Source organism: Pangasianodon hypophthalmus, chromosome 14 (assembly GCF_027358585.1).
Source record: "Pangasianodon hypophthalmus isolate fPanHyp1 chromosome 14, fPanHyp1.pri, whole genome shotgun sequence".
NCBI lineage: Eukaryota > Metazoa > Chordata > Actinopteri > Siluriformes > Pangasiidae > Pangasianodon > Pangasianodon hypophthalmus.
Genome location: NC_069723.1, coordinates 7970387 through 7991386, shown reverse-complemented (window position 1 = coordinate 7991386; position 21000 = coordinate 7970387). Strand labels below are relative to the sequence as shown.

General features: G+C 38.9%; 1 protein-coding gene across 4 annotated transcripts in view; it reads right to left on the bottom strand.

Moving 5' to 3' along the window:
• Positions 1-20479, bottom strand: part of ncam1b (neural cell adhesion molecule 1b) — a 94327-nt gene extending 73848 nt beyond the window's left edge. For all 4 annotated transcript variants that reach the window (XM_026924372.3, XM_026924374.3, XM_026924370.3 and 1 more), the window contains exon 1: positions 20191-20479. In XM_026924372.3, the coding sequence (XP_026780173.1) occupies positions 20191-20266 (76 nt within the window). In that variant the 5' untranslated portion in view covers positions 20267-20479. The remainder of the gene's footprint in view (positions 1-20190) is intronic.
• Positions 20480-21000: the final 521 nt, after the last annotated feature.

The window sequence follows — 21000 nt, the reverse complement described above, 5'->3', positions numbered from 1 at the left end:
TCCCAATATTGATAAAGCCTCTTACAAGGCACAACCATGTTTGATATCTGTTCCTCTCTGTCTTTTCTGCATGTTGGCAGTGAAGCATACGTTTCATTAATGTGTCTATAAATAACAATGCTAGCATTTTTATTATTATTAAGTGGCAATCATGACTGAATGCAGCACCATAATGCTCGGAGACAAGTGTTGGCGTAAACTTTCATGTTGGCAGTGTTGGTGTACTTCCGTTTTTCCTGATATCATAAACCACTGGCAAGTGGATCAGTGAGAAAAGACAAGAGGTTTGAGGTTCTTTCATACGACAGAAGCCCAGAATGCCAAAATTATTTTGTGGTGATTACCAAGCTAAGCTAATTTCATGAAACTAAATGAAAAAACAATTTGAATAAAACCACAAACAGGATTTATACAGTATTTTTTAAATTAAAATGTGACTTTTTTCAACACTTTCAATGTCAGGCATTTTCCATTATAATACTTATCAAAATTTAGGCATCTCCCATGGTCCACACTGAAAACTGTTAAGTGGTCCACACTGAAAACTGTTAACTACGGAGGTATCTTAGTATTATGATAGCTGTCAGTTTGTAATTTCTGTTGCTACAATATTTGAAAGTGTTATAGCGTCTATCTATTTAGGTTATCACGTTATAGATGGGGGGACATCCTTTACTTGTGTTTGGCTCATGCTGTAACCATGGCTTTTCATTTTCCGGCCAATTTGACCTGAACTGGTAGCCAGGCAAGCAAGTAATCATGTGCTGCTTGTAGCAGGCATTGCCATCTGCAAAGATGCTTTCCATCCAGTATTAATATCAAAATATAGATAACCGGTAACAATAGAGTTAGCTCATCGAAAGAATTTATTCGCCACTGCACCCTCATTATAACAGAAGCAAAAACAAATTGCGTATGTTTTTCTGTCAAATGTTACTAAACCCACATAATGGAAAAATTATTGTACATTCTACAGTGATCTATTTAAAAATAACCACATTTTAAGTTTTGAAAACAACTTTATAAATAAAGTTTTTTGATGACTTAGGAGCATCTTCATCTAGAAAAACCTGCCAGGTGTCACCGTGGTTCAATTCTGACAAACAACCCAAAAAAAAAAAAAGAGGAAATATCAGATTTTGGCCAAAAATATGCAGAAGTGATTTTATTTACTTTTTAATCTCCCCTAGGTTTTCTGCAAATATCATGTTGGATAAGCAGTTTACCAAACTACTTTTAAAAAACATGCTGGTAAAAACAGTTGATCTGACTACATATGTCTAAAACGTTGCTAGCTAAGTGCGATTTTCTCACACAATGAATATCATACTTTGTTCAAGTTGTTGTAAAGCAAAGTGCTGTAGAGAAACAGATCAATTCAGTTTATAATCAATAGGGCTGTAGTCAAGACCACCACTCTCAAGTCGAGATAAGTCAGAGACCAGGACTAACCGAGATCGAGTCAAGACCAAGTCTTAAGGGCTCAAGTCAAGATCGAGTACAGATGAAAGTGAGGCTGTGTCAAAATCAAAACCAAAAATCATCATCTTTTTTGAACCCAAGCCTTTAATTTGACTAGTTGGCTTCATACGTGCATTGTGCCTGTGATTACGCTGGGTTTTCCATTATTAAAAAGGAATTACTTCAAACTTTGCATGCGAAAGGGAAGGACAACACAAACATTATTTTTACAAACTCTTGGTCAAGACCAAGACCATATTTATCGAGGCTATTGCCCAAGACTAAGATAAGTCCAAGAAAAAATGCTAATATTTCAGAGACAGGTCCAAGTCAATACAGAAAATGTCTTGAGACTGGACTACTGCCCTAGTAATCAGATACAGGCTGTCAAAATACTCAAGCTGGAATGGAATCTTTAAATGTGATTTTATCCCTTTTCCACCTTTGAGGTAATGAGATTTTAAAATGCTAGAACTTTACTTGTGGTTAAGGTACATGCAAAAGAGAATCATATTTCCTTCAGTCTGTAATTTTCAGAACTATATATTGTGGAAAGTATTAAAACTTCACCATATGAAGGATTTTTGCAGGTTGCCACACATAATTTAACACTCATACAAAACTAGATGAAAAAGTTATACACAACTAAACAAATTAAAAAAGAAAACACATTTGAGGAGATGCAGAGAGTGCAAATCTGGTCAAACATGAACAAAATGACTAAATAATAAATGAACCAGTTTCTATACTTGGCACTGGGATGGCACTAGGTGACTACTTTCATAAGTCGACTATTATTGGATTGCAGTCCATTTGCACTTAATAGAGGACCAAATATTGTATCTGCGAATACAGGGGCTATAGCTACACCCACACAATCATTCACTCACTTTCAGTAACCGCTTTATTCACACCTAGGAGCAATTTCTCTGATCCAATCCACCTACCGACATGTTTTCGAGAGGTGGGAGGAAAGTGGAGAATGTGCAGGAAGCCCACAAGGACACAGGGAGAACATGCACAGAAACTCCACACAGTAACCTGAACTCAGGATCAAACCCAGGATTCTGGAGCTATAAGGCAGAGGTACTATCTGCTACAGATATGGTTAAATGAATTTTTTCATTCTAGAGACCTGTATTTAAAAAATACTAGGAAGCTTGTATATGTATTAATGCCCTGATACTGAAACTGTTTGTTTGTACAGATACTTCATTGAAAAACATTACTTGGGGTTCTCGGATTTGGGAATTATTCATCAGGGTTATAGTCACTCCTTTTATGCCACTTGAATACATACGCATGCTGATATTTAAATAAAATGATCAAGGTCATAAAACCCCAGTCTGCACTAAGGCTCCTGTTCTTCTTTCCAACTATGAAGATGGGCTTAAGCTCCTCAAAGCACACAACATTAGTCATAACAATCTGAGATATCATTAAAACCTGTCCAATAGCTGGCAGAGTAATAAAGAATAACTTCTCCCGTTCCTCCATTAATATGAGCGAGGCAGTAGATGTTCTATGCAGCCACAATCATGTCGCTGAGAAGGAAAAAGCGGCAAAGTGACCCTGTTCCGTCACCGAGTATTTACAGAGCAGCAGCCTCAGGGCAGCCAAGCATATAGAGAAATGCAAGCTGTGCACTTTACTTACTACAGACTGACGTAGCATGCTTTCCTGACTGAATATGAAATAAAACAGTGCTGGTTCACAATTCACATAACCATTTGATTTAAAAAAAAACACCATAATTACAGTTGTGCCATTAGTTCACCAATTAGATACATAATTAACTGCAATCTTGTCACTGTTATTTCAGTGGCTGGTTAATATAATCATAATTAATGTATTCACTTTTGTCTTTTTCATACATTGTGTTTCAGTTGAGATATTTTAAATTAAATATAATTAGTCTATAATATCTCTGTGCAACACTGTACTCACTGAATGGTGTAGTGGAACGGAGACTTTGTTATGACAGGACTCTGATGGGGCTCATTATTCGGGAACTGTAGTACAGTCACTCCAAAATATTCAGTTTCTTGTTCAGGCTTGAAACTATACAATGGATTTTTAATCCATAAAAGCACTCACGTACACAGTCGGGTCCATAAGTATTTGGACAGTGACACAATTTTCAAATGCCTCTGTCCACCACCACAATGGATTTGAAATGAAGCAATCAAGATGTGATTGAAGTGTAGACTTTCAGCTTTAATTCATGGAGTTTAACAAAAAAATTGCGTTAACCGTTTAGGAATTACAGCCATTTTTTTTAAAACTTAGTCCCTCTATTTTTACAGGCGCTAAAGAAATTGGACACACTAACAATCATAAATATTAGACTTATTTTTAATACTCGGATGCAAATCCTTTGCAGTCAATGACTGCCTGAAGTCTGGAACTCATGAACATCACCAAATGCTGAGTTTCCTCCCTTGAGATGCTTTGCCAGGCCTTTAGTGCAGCCGCCTTCATGTGCTGCTTGTTTGTGGGTCTGACTGTTAATTGGCATTTACTAACTAAAAGTATACAAGTTTAAGCTATACCTACAAGCAGCCATGTCCAGCATTTGTTTGGCTTTTAACCCTAATTCACAGCTTAACTTATCCTGTGCAATATCTAGTCTTTTCAGACAGCAAATGACAAATCAGTGATGGCTCAAGTGTACACACTTAGAAAGAATTTCAGTGTTAGTGTCATAACTCTTTACCATGCTGGTATTCGCTATTAAGGACGCGATCAACATTATTACATACTGGGGTGACAGATCATTTCTTAGCAGGTGAAAGCTTTAATGTGCAGTCCAGTCCCATGTTTTGGTAGCCTTGAAACCTAACTGACTAGAATAAAAAGTGGTAGCCAGCATAATGTAATAAAGTATGGAGAGCTGGTTTGCTAGTTAATGACGTTAATACAGACACAAACCAGTATACTGTATAAATTCCCAACAACTCAGCCATAATCATCATCCTTTTCTAAAAAAAGCATCTGAAGGTAGTACATTGTGTTTGTATCCTCAACAAAAAGTCACCAAGTGGGGCTCCTGACTCTCTTTTCACCTGTCAATCAGTGTGACACTCACCAATAGTGGGAGTCTGTGAGCTTGTGTATGCGGAAGAGGGCAGATAGCGCTTTCCTCTGAGTGTGATACACTGCCCTGTGACACAGCATTAGCAGCAGAAGTTAGAAAAGATGCAGTTAGCTGATCTTCCGTGTCTCAGAAAAAGCATGTGTTAGTAGGGTTGGTAGCTGTGGTTTGATAAGAGAGAGTTGGCTGGTGGGTGGGAACTGACAAAATTGGCAAACTGAGGAGAAATTTGGGGTGGTGATGGAGTCAGCAAGTCATTGGTCATGTTTGTTTATGGTCTGTTGTGTTTTTTTCTCCAGCCCACACACAAACTATTATTCAAGTCTGGTTAGCGTAATTGTTTCTCTCTATATGTTTAATTAGTTATATGACAGCTTTATGATGAGTTATATTCTGCTCAGTTTTGTCAGTGTTTCCACATGTTCCTGTAATCTGTCCTAGTTAATCTGACAAGTAAAAGCCGATGTGTGTAGTGCAGCAGGAGGTGGGATTCAGAGCGAGTAACTTGAGCTATAGCTACAAAATCGATGTGCGTTGTACCACCACGAAGTGTTTTGTTTAAAAATAAATACCAAATAAAAGTTTTGTTTTGTGGAAATCAAAATCCAGTAGGGCTTCTTTCTCTTGCTGTTGAACAAGAGAAGAAGAAAATGCTACTTACGGCCAGAATGCTGACTGTACTTGTCCATCAGAAGAAAAAAAATAAAAAAATCATAGCCCGGACACAAAATCTCCTCGTTCTGGGCTGATGATTTGTCCATCCCTGCAGTGCATTTTAAACCAAAACTAACTCATAATCTGCAACTATTCTGTGAATATTCTTCATTCAGATTTGCTTATATTGTCTCTGTACTAAGACCCAGCGGCCATTGCACCGGCACCATATAAATAAATGTCCCTCATTGAGTCTTAGTTTAGATTTAAATGTTACTATTTTAAACAGAATAAACCCTGCTACTGAAGTTTCACCGTGCCTTCACAGCTTACCCTGTCTGAACAAGGTTTAATCATCCTATGTGGTTCGGTGGATCACAGCAATTAAACATTTATGTCATACTGTCATCTCAAACCACCAATTTAACTAAAAGGGTGATGTGTCTTTCTTAAATGGATGATGTTATGAAAAATTCCCATTAATACTTTTTTCCTTTGCACTGATAAAGTTAACGACTAGTTGTCTAATGAACACATTATTTGAAATGTCTGAAATGGCCTGGCTGTCAGTAGCCGTTTGCCTCATTCTCTGTATGTAACATCCGAGCAAGTACAAAAGATAACTCAGTGGGGTTCATGACACATCCGGCTTCTGTTGGCCAAGCAAGCGTGACGCCTTTCAGACAGTGGAGGTCACTGAGTCATACTGGACTTTACACCCTATGAGAGACAGAATAAGAGAGTGCAGCGAATCAAGAGGAAAAGAGGACAGAGCTGAGCATCATCCATTTTCATTGTGATGTTATATGGACTGACCCGGTGACAAGAAATCAGTACAAAAACTAAATAAAATAATAGATTACACATGCTTACATGTTAAGGATCTTAATAAATGGTTGTTAATAAATTCCTGGTTAACTCCAGAATTATTAGAGCCCTTGGTAGAAAATACATATCATCTGGGGTTAATTAGCTTATTTTCACACTGAAAATATGACAGAAATCTAATGGTTAATTGTTAAATTTATTCTAAAAAATAAAATACACTTATAGAAAATATATTAATAAAACCACGAGTCAACATGGAAATTTGATTTAGTTCTAATTTAATTTACAGATGGGTGCACTCACATTGGAGTACTATTTTCCAGTTTTCCATTCAAATTATTAGCACAGAAATAATGTAAAATAAATAATGTAAAATATGTAAAACAGCTATGAAAGAAAATGGAGTTAATTCACCAACCGATGTGATGCGCTTACAGCCTTGCGGTCTTCATTTGCATGAATGGTTCTCATAAGTGCCCTCTATATGCATTAATGGAGAACTCTGCATCAACGCAGACTTGACTGCGCTCTCTGACCCAAAACCCCTTGAGATTATTAACTCGGAACAATCAGAGCGGATTGGAGAGCAGGGAGCAACAAGGCGATTGCAGCAACGTTAAAGCCCTTGTCAACCTATTTCTATTAAATGCGCCTTGTGTGGTTAATTTACCCTCGACTGCAAAAGATGTAAAACAATGTTGTTTTTCAGTTGAGAGATTTCAGAATTTCTTTTTTCGCAGCCAATACCAATCAGAATTAACCATCTGCCTACATCAGCTCCCCCTTCACCCCAACCACAGGAAATAAAGTGATTTCTGTCCCGCTCACTCAGCCTTTCGTCTGACTGTAAGTGAAACTGCATCTAGCAGCATTTTTAACATTTTTATATACCATTTTAGCATAGTAGTTTGTATGATAATGGCTACTTCTACATGAAAGGAATGAGAATTGTGGTGGCACTACAACTGGTATAATCATCATCTACCTCTAGTACTATAAAAAGATGTGCAATCTGTATTTCTGCGTAATTAACCACAATTACATACTTATACAAACTCATGATAGTATAAATGTGAAGGTAATCTCAGCATGCCAAGCTTCAGTGGTAAAACTTGCATCGCTAAAGGAATACTAAGCTAGCTGCTGCTACGTGATTGTAGGTATTTAAGTGTAAGGACAGTAAAGCTCATTTTAAAGTGAGGCTCTATTCACCAGTTCAGCCGGAAGCAGCAGTAAAGTGCACACAAATCGCAATTTTACTTTAATCTGCCGCTTTTCATGTGCGCTGTACCACTAGAACCATGTACAAAATACAGCACACAACATTCCTGACTCACACTATGTGTAACGAAAACTTGTGTAAAAGCATTGTGAAAGCTCTCCTCTGTCATTTCTATCCGGGTTTCCTAGAACTGGCACTTTCGATGTGTTTACGTTAGAGTCGAGTTTTGTCAAATCATCCAGAGAGCTCTACGTCAAGCTTCACGTTTTTGTAGCTTTTGTATAACAATTTTTGAACCCTGTGTTACCAAGGGGCTTCAACACAATATGGCACCTTTATTTAACCTTTTTAAAAATAAAAAAGCAGGGTTTTACATGAGTGTAACTGTTAGTAGCGGAGTATCTCTGGGATTTTTCATCCCATCCTAATCTATCATGTCAGTTATTTTTATAGATTCTTCATTCCCCTGTCTGGAATGATTATGCTGTCTTTTACCTACTATAAATGGACCTGTATAAATAGCCCTAGGTAATATAAATCCTGTCCCAACTGACATGTTGGTAAAGATTCTGTTATAACCCTGTATTATAACGGAAGGTTTTGCGCTTTTTTTTTAGTATGGAGATACTCCACGAAGCACGCATTATCATTTTCTATCGTCTTCTGCCAAAAACCAAAACAAAACCATTAACTGAGGAAGAAACACAGAATGATAAAATAGACAATTTTGTCTGAGAAACACTTCCTAGGGCTTTAGGTAAGTTACTGAAGTAAAGCACAGGTATAGCCCTCACACATGTTATGGTCATGCAACCTTCTAGTAATGAAACACAACTTCTGCTAATATTATATCTTGTTATAATAAAGGATTGTATTAATATGAGGCACAACTTGATGGCCATTGTGAAAACACTCCCATCTCTGTGATTTATGCAGAGATCACTTATCCTGTGCAAATCGAGCATAATTACTACAGACGTCCTCCAGTGACAGCCACATGTCAGAATATTTTATACTGTCTGAATAGTACTTAAGACAAGTAGTTTATTACGTTCTTACTGTATACATTATTGTAATCCAATTTTACCCTGGCATGTTCTATAATTTATCAGGTGTTGGCAGAGTTTCTCTCATTGTTCTTCTTATTTAATAACTCAGACTGCAAGTTGTTATCTGGCAAAACAAACATCATTGTCTTGTGGTACAGTATTGTAAAAATAGTCCATTAAAAAAGAGAAAAACATTAAAGCCAATGAGGGAGAACAAGATATAAATGTCGAGTCTTTAGTTATTTAACTTGTCATTGAGTAACATCAGGGCTACAGTTTACTGGGATGGAAAATCAATGTATGACAGTGTATTTGTCAGTGTGATCCTGTGCAGTTCCCATTTCTGTTGACGGGACAGACAAATTGACTATGAACTTCACTGGAAATGGAAAATAGCAAACGATTAAGTTTAATTAGACATTGCAACACATCCACACAAGCATTTAAATGAGTAATGCTGTGAGTTCATGACTTCTCTGCCAGTCTCACTGAAAGGTAAGCCATCGTAAAAGCACCAGACAATACACTACGCTTGTGAGATCAGGTGTAATAGTGCCTACTAACTATCGCAGACTGACGATAATATCACCTGTGGCTTCCAATGATATCATTAGCATTTAATCAGTCTTTTGTTTGGCTTAATTAACCATTAATAAGGTCAGGAATGCTGCAAAACTGAACTGTAATAACCTAACTGTAACAAATAACTATTACTAATACTATAGTAAACAGTATAGTAATAGTAAACTAATACTAATACTATAGTAAATAACTGACTGTAAATAAACTTAATGAGTTATTAGCTGTAACTAATTTCGTTATAGAATCTAAATAAAATAAACTGCATGTGCATGTGCTCTGTGGTGAACAGCAGCGGAGAAACTTCTTTCATTCCTGTATAGTGAAGTCGCCCTGAAAAAACAAAACACTGTTCCATTTTCCTCATTTAAACCGCTGTTCATATTTTGAGAGCGATGACATTCACGGCTTTATCAGTTCGGCAGCACGGACAAGGGAAGCGAAGTTGCGTCAGAGAAAGATGTTTTGTTGCTCTGCTCTGAAGTCAGACAGCAGGTTATTAAGGCTCAGCGGGTTATTTAGGATACTAAATAGGCGTAAAGGAAACACATATCACAAAATACAACACACTTTATTTTTGTCTATCTTAAAGCTGCAGACACTACATCGTCCGACAGACATTTAAATCATCTGACTAGTCGTGATAGTCAGAATCTATCTAATCTGTCCTTGAAGTCTTGAGGACTGTTCCACATGCTTGCCTTTACAACTTTCTACACTTGAGGACTCACAGATCAACAACAGGACAAAGTCACCAAAGTGTGGATTTGGAGGAGAAGTCCAGGACTTAAGGCGTTGTTTGAGACAAGGCCATATTCTTATGCAACGTGCAGACCATTATACTGAGAGATATTGTAAAATATTTTCAGTAAATATATTAGGGTTGTAACACAATGCCATTATCTGTATGTGTATCAAAATATTCGTATCAATTTTCCTATTCGGATTTATACCAGAAGTGGGCGTGGTCTGTACTGGAGTTTATGGAGTGCTCAAAAAAGCATATTTCTTTTATTTGTACAGAAACAGTAGGAATAAGGTTTTTATTTTTGTCACGAATCCCCTCAGAGCAAGGTGCATAGCCCGTGCACTTACTGTGACATTTCTTTTCACTTCCTGCTCCTGACTCTGCCTCTTAGTGTTGTCATCATGTGTATTCATCCCAATTGTCCCCACCTTTTTCTGTTTATGTTCCTAATTACCTTTTGTATTTCCCATTTGTGAAGTTTCGTTCCATGTATGTGCGCCTCTGTGTATAATGTCCATGTATTGCAGATATATACTGCAAATCAGAAATGCGCACCACTCTTACTTTGTTGCCCACAAAAATACTTTTAAAAAAAGCTTTTAAAAAAAAAAGAAAAGAAACAACAACCACCACCACTACCGAATACTCCACCTCTAGTCCGTATACATATTCATATTTGTTTTGGGCCTCATTATCTGTTCAATCTGAATAATGTATTCAATTTTGGTTCCATCCTAAAAATATATGATGCAGCTCTTCATCCACTGCAGGTCTGTAGCATCTAAAGGCACTTTCATTGATGTGATTAATGGTCCCAATAGAAGCTGCACAGCAATGCCAAACAAAAACCAAGTAAAAAAAAAAAAATCAAACAAGAAAGCACACCACTGCAGGGCTGGTTAAGATAATGCTTGAAAGAACATGAGAACATGGTGTTATTGAAAATACATATTATTATTGTAATTACATTTATATGTCCGCTTTTATTTTAAAATATTGAACTTAGGTTTTAAAGTTTTAGGTTATAGAACTTCACGGTGTGGAAATTCAGGAAAAACATCTTGGGGACACAGAAAAAAAGCAAAAAAGCCTGGATTTAATCTCATTTAATCCCCACTATTCATATCACAAAGGCTATTGTCATGAGAAAAACGTGCATATCCAGAACAGAAACAGGTTTTCGAAAAGATTTGCTTTTCACATCATGTATGTATGATATTTCAACATGAGAATTCTGGACAGTGTCATCATCAGCACGTAGGGGCAGCTGATTGATGTTTATGCACTTTATTTAGAAAGTGCAGTAATCCACTCCTCCTCCATCAGATGCACAGTGGAGATCATCCTGACATCCCGGATCACACTGTGCTACGGCAGCTGCAACGTCGCAGATACAAGCTCATCAATGGATAGTGCAATCTGCCCAGCACATCACTGACACCATCCTTCGCACCATGGAGGCCATTTACACAAAAATATGTCGGAGGAATGCCAAGAATATCATAAAGGACCCCACCTACCCAGCTCAGAAATGAGGCTCTACTCTATTCTATTCTGTTTATATATATTTATCTTATAGCTCTATATACTGTATTTCTTTTAAATTATTGTATATTAATACCTTTGCTATCTGTTACACTGCAGCACTGAGCTTCACTAAATAACATTTCATTCTTCTGTACACTTGTGTGCCGATAAATGACAATAAATAGTCTCTGACAGTGATAAATTTAGGCTGCTGTTTGAGGTAGAGACAGCACAACAATGGCTATCCTGCACTTTCACTGTTACTGTCAGCACATATTTTTTTTGCCTTCTCGTAGATGACGCTCTTGGCACAAAACTTCTCCAGCGACACTGTCAGTACTTAGTTGAAAAAATAGAATTCCCTGCATCATTACAGTATCAGCCAAGGCTTGGCTGGGCTGGACTGGACAGTCAGTCAAGCTAGGAAAATTCATGTTCCTACGCACTCTGTGGATTCACGCCTCAGAAAGGGGCTCAAACTACCTCAGACAACAACCTGCAAATGGGCTACTCACAGCAAAACTTGTGTGTGATAAGGAAACAAAAAATAAGTAACTAAAATGATGCAATATTGGTGGAACGATGTATTCATATGGATAATACTAACTAGGAGATGTTACCAGGCTCCATTTCATTAGAATGGCCTCCACAAACCTTCCACCTTCACGTCAAGTTTGGTAGCACCAAGGCTGGAGGTGATGGGTTAGTTTGACATTATGAGGAAGTCAGGAACAGGAACGAAGATGTGTGACATGGCAGCATACACTTTCACAGCACTTTCTATGTTGTCCTGGGTATAACAGGAACAGTCACTGAAGATGGTTCAGTAGAAGGCACATGGACGAGGACAGACTAGCACTACTCCTCCATTTGCACGTTTCCACCAAATTTGGAACCTTTTCAGGAACTAAAGACTTCTCTAAAGAGAACTATTCTGAAGGAGGACTAGTTTCTGTTTTGCATTTCCATCACACTGAAGGAACCAAGACTACTATAGAAAATATAAAATGACTGTTTATCGCTTGTGCTGTTTCAGAACACAGCAGAAGTACAGCAACAGAGTGAATGTGGAGGCGGACTTGTGTTGTTCTTTATCGTTTTGATTTGTGACACGCTTATGACGTTAACAATAATGCAGCTTTTTAAACCAGGTCCAGTGGTCACATAGGCATAAATCATAACAGGGCTGGAGAAATCACTAGGCCAGGTGCAAGATTACATGTCTAGGCTATTAGTTTTTTCATTCATAGTCACCTGATGGACGCATATGCTCATTAGGCTAGCGGTCACCAGTGACTATTTGTCACGTCCAAAACCAATCCAGGAGCCACTTCAGCTCCACAGAACGGACATTCCATCACTCTAACTCACCTGACTTGTAACACACCTCTTTCCTGTTTAGCCCATTCCTATCTATTTAAAACATTTAGACACCTCTAATCTTTGCAAGGTTTTTGCCAATTTCATCTCTGAGCATTTTCTCTGCTTGCTTTTTCTGTTTTTTTGACCCTGTGCTTTGTCTTCTGGATTAGTTTGTTTGTACTTTACTATTCTGGATATTTGATCGATTGACCTGTTTCACATTTGTTTGCTGATTTGGATTTGTCAATAAAGCTCACACTCACATCCAACCGCTTCTGCTTCCTTTTTATTGTGCCAATGTTCCACTCCAACACCCCCTCATTCATCTATTCTGACCCAGGAACTGAAAAGGTTCCTGGAACCAAGGCCAAGAAACTAAACTTGGAACGTCAGCCACCATGGAGACCTTGTTTCCTGTTAGCTCATCAACCGTAGCCATAAGAAGGGCTGTAAAACCTATGGTCTTTTTTTTTTTCTGTTTGCCCTGAGAATAGAGGTAGCCCACTCATTCACTTTATCCCTGTGTTTGGACCTTTAGCTCTTCAGCAAGGTTCGCCCAGGTGGGTGAGGTACATTAAGCACTGTAGGAGATACCACCTGCATCCACTAGATCACTAACAATATTTTCTGGAACAAGTAGTTATGGAGCAGTCTTGTGCTGGGAAGCTCGCTGGCAACCTGCACGGAGTCAGCCATGGCTGCTATAGCCGTCTACTAACCTTGATTAATGTGTCCCTATGCTGGGCAAGATCACACTGCGGTAGTTCCAGCTCCCATGCGCACATCCTGGGCACGCTCACTACATTCTTAAAGACAGCTTGAAATCAAAACTGACCTTTTTAACTGTTAAAATCTTTGGTCATATTGTTCTTGATTCATCTGTACTAATCACTTAAAAAAAGACCAAAGTCTTTTCTGTCCTTTTAGAACTTACACAAAAATTTCATCTAACGTGCAACCTCTAAACGTCTTCTGATTTTTGACTCAGTCCCCGTAGAATCACGAACGAGACAAAAAAGTTATAACCAATAGTGTGATATCACATTTCACTTCCCTTCCCCCAGCTATTAAACAGCATGCTTTTTCCTTAACAGAGATATTAACTACGTGCCGTAGTGAAATGTACATTAGCATAATCAATTCAGTTTGTAATCCGATATTGACTCTCAAAATCTCACAGATGCTCCTACGCCACACTCAGAATCGAATATTTAAATGCAATTTCCTCCCTTCTCGCTTTTGCCATTAACCAGAGTTTAAAATCGCTAGATGGCTGAGACAAATGCAATAGAAAAAAAGAAAACTCATCTAAGTCTATAGTTCTCACAACAGTATAGAGTAGAAAACATCAAAACCTCACCATTTGCCCGGCCACCACATATAGTTAAGAAGGTGAGACATATGGTTTATTACGCATGTTTTATATGCTGTCTATTTATTTCACTTGTATCCAAGTACACTGTAAAGTGCATCCATATCCATTAAAATCACACGCCCACATTCCTTCACTTTCAGTAAACCAGATAGTAAATGTGTTCAGGTGTTCAAGCACAGATATTTTCAGGTTTGAAACTATTGACGTCAAATTAATTATTAAACAATATAGAAGATGGATGTGAGCCATCCATAAGTACAAAAAAAAAATCTATCCATGAAGTAATTATTAATGTACTCTCAGTGTTTAAAGTGCATTATGGTTTAGGCTATGTTCCAACAGGCTATAGCTATCAGTCATATTTTATATGAATACAATATATCATGCTGCATTTGTTCCTCATTCCGGTAGGTGAGTCTCATTTTTTCATATCACTACTAGGGCTGCATGGTATGGAGAAAAAATTTGATGCGCAATAAGCTTGTAGGACGATGTGCTAATAACGTGTGATCTGATAAATCAGAAGTTAACGTGAAATGTCAAATTTTCCAAATAATTTTATAAGCAATGTGTTTGTGAATAGCCAACCCAATCTCCTGTTCCTACAGTTTAATTGTCTTCATTGTGCAAGATCAGAACATGGTGCCAAGCTAGAGACAGTGTTAGTGCGCTCGCTAAACACAGACGCTTACTGAACAAGAAAGCCATCTCTCTGTTCTGATCCTTCAGTGCACTGCTCGTGCAGTTCTTCAGAGTGAGATTACAAGCTGTCCGTGGCACTCTGTATCTCACAGAGTGATTATTGTAGCTCAAAGAAAATTGAAGTGCCGTCCTGTCTGAGAATGAAATGTATAGCTTCGCTGCTTCCCTGCTCAATTTGATGGCGGATACTCGCACGCCACTGAGCTCTGCTGCTCATCCTACGCTTATTACGTCATCTATGCGTAGGGATTTTCGGCAGGGAGACAAAATCCTGAGTCTCTGCTCACTGCCGCTTGTTAACTTCAGTGACTTTATTTATTTAATAGATTTTATCAAAGCCCTGATGATGTACTCATTCTGCAAATTGCATGTGATAATAAAAAATTAGGTACATCGTTCCTAAGAAAACAGTCATCATAAAGTGAATTCTACCATTGATTTAATATTTAGGACAAGCACATTGTGTTTTTACTTCACAGAAAGGCTCACGCACATTCCTTGTACTACAAGAAAAGCACTGACATTGGGAAAATAAATCATTTTCATGTGACTTTGTCCTTAGAACAACATATATGTCCTTATCAGTGCCACAGAGTCTTTCCCCTGGGAGGCTTTTGATTACAGGGCGTACTCACACTAGGCCCAGTTGCCCTGTCCCTTGCTCTATCACGATTGTCCCCCCTCCCCACTCCCCCGCAGGCCCGCACTCACATTGCACTTAACGTTCCGGGCCTGAGCACGCTTACGTCATTATGATGCGACTTTTTGTTTTGAAGAAAACAGGAAAAAAGTGCTCTCGCACAACACAATGGAGTCCATCATTATAATGTTACTTACTTGGTGGCTCATTTGGAGTCGTTTGGGGCGCGGTGACACACAGCCCTCTCACATGCCTAATAAATTGCCTAATAGAGTTATCACTTATGCAGCGCAGCAGTTTTGGTTATAAACCCAAATATTCTCGTCTGCCCAAATTTCCAGTAAACACTGCACTTCTGCCGTAGACCAGAAGTGATCCTGAGGGTGATCCCTTTACTGCCATGTTTGTTAAATGGAACAGTCACATCACTGACGTCATGTTTAGAGTTCCGTGCTCAGCCACAGTTAATGATCACACTAGATTGTGCCTGAGCGCAACTGAACCGTGCCCAAGCCCACCTCTTCAAGCGGGCCTGGACACGAATCAAACTAGTCAAACGAACTGGAATTTGGGGGTCAAACGTGCTCGGGTACGGTACAGATCACCTAGTGTGAGTACACCTACAGATATGCCTTTTGCCTACAGATATAGTTGACCATGCCTACTTCATCTCTGTAACAATGGTGATGATTCCTGAATTATTCTAGACAAAGACCCTGTCATCTACACCTCTCATTTGTTACAGAAGACAGTACTTCTAAAAGATAAAGTGAAATGGAAATTCATCATTTTGGTCAAAATCATCATCAAATCATTTTGGTCAAATTCATCATTTTGGTGAAATATATTTATGGTTTCTTAAAGTTAAGGCATCAAAGTATATTTAGCCAAAACCAGACTTTTCAACTTTTTATCCAGAATTCAGCCACAGAGACATTCGACAGGTTTTCCCAAACAACCATACATACTGTATATCACTTGGCTAGAGATGATATTAAGGTTCCACTAAATCGAAATCAGTGGAAATCATGCCAATAAATCACTAACAACGTTTCTGTAAGTGTTTTGGAACAAAACCGCATTTATCTAACGCTATTTTTAACAACAATGAGTACAACTCAGTGACTTGGTTCATAAATGTGCTATATATGTGAATATCGTTTATCACCAGGAAGCAACAATTGGGTTCAGCAGGAAAATATGTCCAAATCCACACAAAAATAGTTAACTTATCACACAATCAAGCTTTTTTTAGTCCACTAAACCCAACTGAGAGTTTTGTTCTCTACAGTATTTAGCTAGCTAGCTAAGGCTAATAAATTGCCTAATAGAGTTATCACTTATCAAAAAACCAACACAAAGTGTCTTAGTAAGATGTTGCATCACCACAAGCCACTAGAACAGCGTTAACGTACTGTGGCAATTTTACAAGTCTCTGGAGCTGTACTTGGAAAAATGGAGCACCATTTTTCAAAAGAGATTCACTCAATTGGTGTTTTGATGATGATGATGATGATGATGGTATTAGAGAGTGCTGTTTAGCACGTCATTCCAAAATCTCCCAAAAACAGAACATACTGCCACATCAGTACCTATATGATACTATTAATTTCTGTAAAAGTAAAGGATTGTAAAACACAAAACCCACTGCAATATTCTCTCCATTATTATTTTATTATATTTTCATGTTGTGCTTACTTTGTATGTTATTTTTAAAAAAAAAAAAAAAAAAAAAAGAGAGAGAGATTTTTATTTTCACCAACCCTGGACACAAGCACCTCTTAACTCGGCTTCACTGAAACACATTTTCCTCCTCTTCATTTACTTTCGTCAGACCTTGAATAACTGTAGCTTATTGGCTCATCATTACCATCAGCAGCATCAATGGCTGCTTAAATTGGGGGGTGATACGTGTAAATTAGATGTACAGTATATGGCGTCTCGTATAAATTAGGTGAAGCTGATTCACCATTCACGCTCAAATGTCAGTGAAACAGTTTCATTAATAAGATGCAGATCTGTTCGGACGTCATTCTGTGTGTAAACTGTATGCCTTCCTGGATGTGGAGTCGGGGATAACAGAATCTGTGCAATATAACAAGTAGAACACATCTGCCCATCTGTTCCTAAAAGTGCTGTAAAGGTAAAATCACCTTAACAGGAAGAGACAGTGTTCAATATAATGCTCATTCGAACATCTTTGTGCTGAGGTGCTTTCACATAACTCTACCCTGTTGGTTTCCGTATCAGGGATGAAGGATCTAGACGAAGGTTACTGTTTTGCATCTGGAAAGGCCCATGGTCAGACAGAGCTGCTTCTATCAGAGCTAATTAAAAGCCCCACAATGAGCTCAACAGAGTTTCGGAATTACATCACCAAGCTGACTCATCCCTAACGCTCTGGGGCAAGAAAGCACATAAATACTTAGCACCTCCCATGCTATTTTAAATGATGCTGGGCAAAAATTAATCATGTACCAATTCACTGCACATATTCATGCACTGTAAAGCTATGTGCATTAAAAATCCTTATGTCAAGTCTGATAATAGTCTGATTGTCCAATGACGTTTAGAGTCAAACTGTTTGATATAATGAAGTACTGCATTTTTTTAATAACTTTTAGTAGTGCTTAAGGGAAGACTTCAACCTGAAACCCATTAAACATTTTTGCGCTGAAATAATTGTGATGTGTTTAGCGATTGTGGTGCTAATTTGTTATTTGGTGCGATATTATCATTATTCCTGTTAAGAGTTCATGGCTGTGTGTCACAATCATGTCACAGGGGGCACTTCTAGCACAGTTACGATGAGGTTTGATAGGAGAAAATTTCAAGCAAGGGATAACAGTCAGGATTTGCTCTTAAGGACAACAACAAAAAAAAACGAGAGCTTCTTTTCTCACCATTTTCCAGCAATGTTCGATGTCATATTAACCAAAAATCCAACAGAGAAGTATTAGAGACAGTAAACACTGGACTCCAAGTTAAAGATTGCAATGCAACTATATGACACAGTTACTCTAAGCTACGATAAAGACTCTGCTCAGCTAGTTAGCGATCGGTGAGATGGCAAGCATGATGGTGTTAACGGAGTTATTAGCATTAAAACTGAAGCTTTGGAACCTGATCTATTTGAGCAAAGTGTACAGATGAAGGAAGTGATGTAACAAGGACAGAATTGGTCCAACGGCATTGTGGGTAACATAGGAAACCATTAACCGAATTGAAAATAAACCAACTTGTTGATGAAAAAAGTGTAAAACTAAAAAGTCAGCTGAGAATCCATCCATCCACCCATCCATTCTCTATACAGCTTATCCTACAAAGGGTCACGGGAAACCTGGGGCCTATCCCAGGCGACTCGAGGCACAAGGCAGGGGACACCCTGGACAGGGCGCCAACCCATCACAGGGCACAATCGCACACACACTCACACACCCATTCACTCACTATGGACAATTTAGAGATGCCAATCAGTTTACAACACACGTCTTTGGACTGAGGGAGGAAACCGTAGTACCTGGAGGAAACCCCCGAAGCATGGGGAGAACATCTGAGGTCCACGCACACAGTGCGGAGGCAGGAATCGATCCCCCGGCTCTGGAGGTGCGAGGAAGGAGTGCTAACCACTACGTCACCATGCCCCCCATCCCCAAGCAGTCTCAGCCCGTCAGCTGAGAATGTCATTACAAAATCAATCTTGGCTCCCCGCATGTTAATTATAAAGATTAATATGCAAGTCATTCAGGGTGGATTATTCCTTTAATCAAGTATTTACAGAATCACCTCCAGAGTATAAACAGAAGCACTGTATCAGCATTCATTTAAGGATCCTGTCAAATCAGGACACCAAGAATTAATGTTTAATGTTCACAATTTCAAACTTAAACAGGTTTTCTTTTCTTGCTTTTTTCAGCAGCAGCACTGGAAATCCTCAGCATGGTCACGACAACGTTTCTATTATTAACGACATGCAACATAGAGTCGGGTGTTAGAAACCCCACGTAGCTACGTGATCAGCAGTGGACTGTTCCCGCCCAAATTCCCCGACCTGTGATTGGCTGCTGCCCGCGCGTGCCGCGAGTGCACCTCAGCTAAACTGTCACCTGAAGCATCTCGTGCACGCGACATCCGAGAAGCGTTAGCCAGTTAGTTATTTAAACAAAAACAAAAACACACATACGGTTAAATAACCAGCTATCTAAACGCCCCCCCCCCACACACACACACACGCACACGCGCACACACACAGGCGGTTAAATAACCTGACAGGAAAGCCGTTTTAACAGAACTGAAGATGCTCTTCGGGTTTGGCAGGCTCAATTTACGATATTATAAACACATTTATTTAAAATATATATATTTATACTGACTAACAATTCCGAAACTGGCTAAAGGTAAGAGTATTTATTAAAACCAGCGTCCCAGTTTTAAAATAAGTACCATTTTAAGGTGACTATTCCCAGACAAGGAGAGTGAAAAACAGGCTGTTATTGTCAGACCTGTCTGAAAACACTGCTGCTAACTACCGAGATAATGTCTTTCTTATGTAGCCCGTATACTATAAATATAATAAAACGTTAAGAAGTCAAACCGAAGAGAACTTTCTGTTTTTATTTTTATTTTATTTTATTTCGCCGAACATCAGAAATCAGTTTAACCCTCCAGCATCAAATTAAGCGACCTAGCTAGCTGGATGAACTAGCCAGTGTGATCTGAATGCAGGCTGTGTGTTTGTGTGTGTCTCTCTCTCTGTGTGTGTGCGTGATAAATAAACGCACCGTTCAAACAGGTCCGCTCGTGCACCTTTCACTTGACTCTCCATCCATCAAGCTAGGCTAGATCTTTTTTTTTTCTTTTTTTAAACCAAATGCAAAACGACGCTGCACACCATATTTTCTGTGCACAAAGTGAAGAGAAATGCGCAATGCTTTTAAAGCCAATCTTACCTGCATTGCCAAGGAAAAGAAATATCAAGATGATCTCCTTGTTCAGAAACATTGCCATCACTCGCTTGTCCCTCATGCAGCTATAACTAAATAATCCGTATGAATTCAACGTGGACTCGGAGTTATTGTTTGTTGTATTAAATGTTTTTTGCTAAATAGCAACGGTTTTGTCAGTGTTGCAGTTTAAAATAGCACGCCCGTGTGTCAACGAGGCAGAAGTAAGCGCGCGTGCATACAGGCTGCTTTTCGTAGCGCGCGCACACACACACACACGCGCGCGCGCGCACACACTCTTAGAATCCATCCGCCCAATCATTCATCCGTTGGGAAGCTTGGGAAACTGTGCGCGAGCCCCCCTCAGAGGGGATCCGTCCCCAAACTACTCCCTGTACCCTACACTACTGCACTACTTAGAGTAAGGAATAATGGCTGCTACACACTACATAGTGCACTACATATCCACTCACAGGTGTTAGACCGGGAAGCTTGAGAAAGGGTATCCATCCCAAACAGGCTTCGTGTGACTCGGTTTACAGCCGAAGATGGATGTTAGAGCTCTGTGTTTTGAATTCAGTAGGTTACTATACGGATATATATTTTTTTTAAAAAGCCAATTGGATGACTTTAGGAATTTAATATCAGCTTGTCAGTTTGTTTTTTATCGTTACTGTGTATCTAAACGGCTCATCTTCAAGTAACCTGCTTGTGAAAACACCAATGCGAGATGAGCTTCACCAGCAAGGTTCTGCTAGTCATCCTGCATCGCCATGTTGGCTGACCAACTAAACCAGCACTTAGCAGCAAAAACCA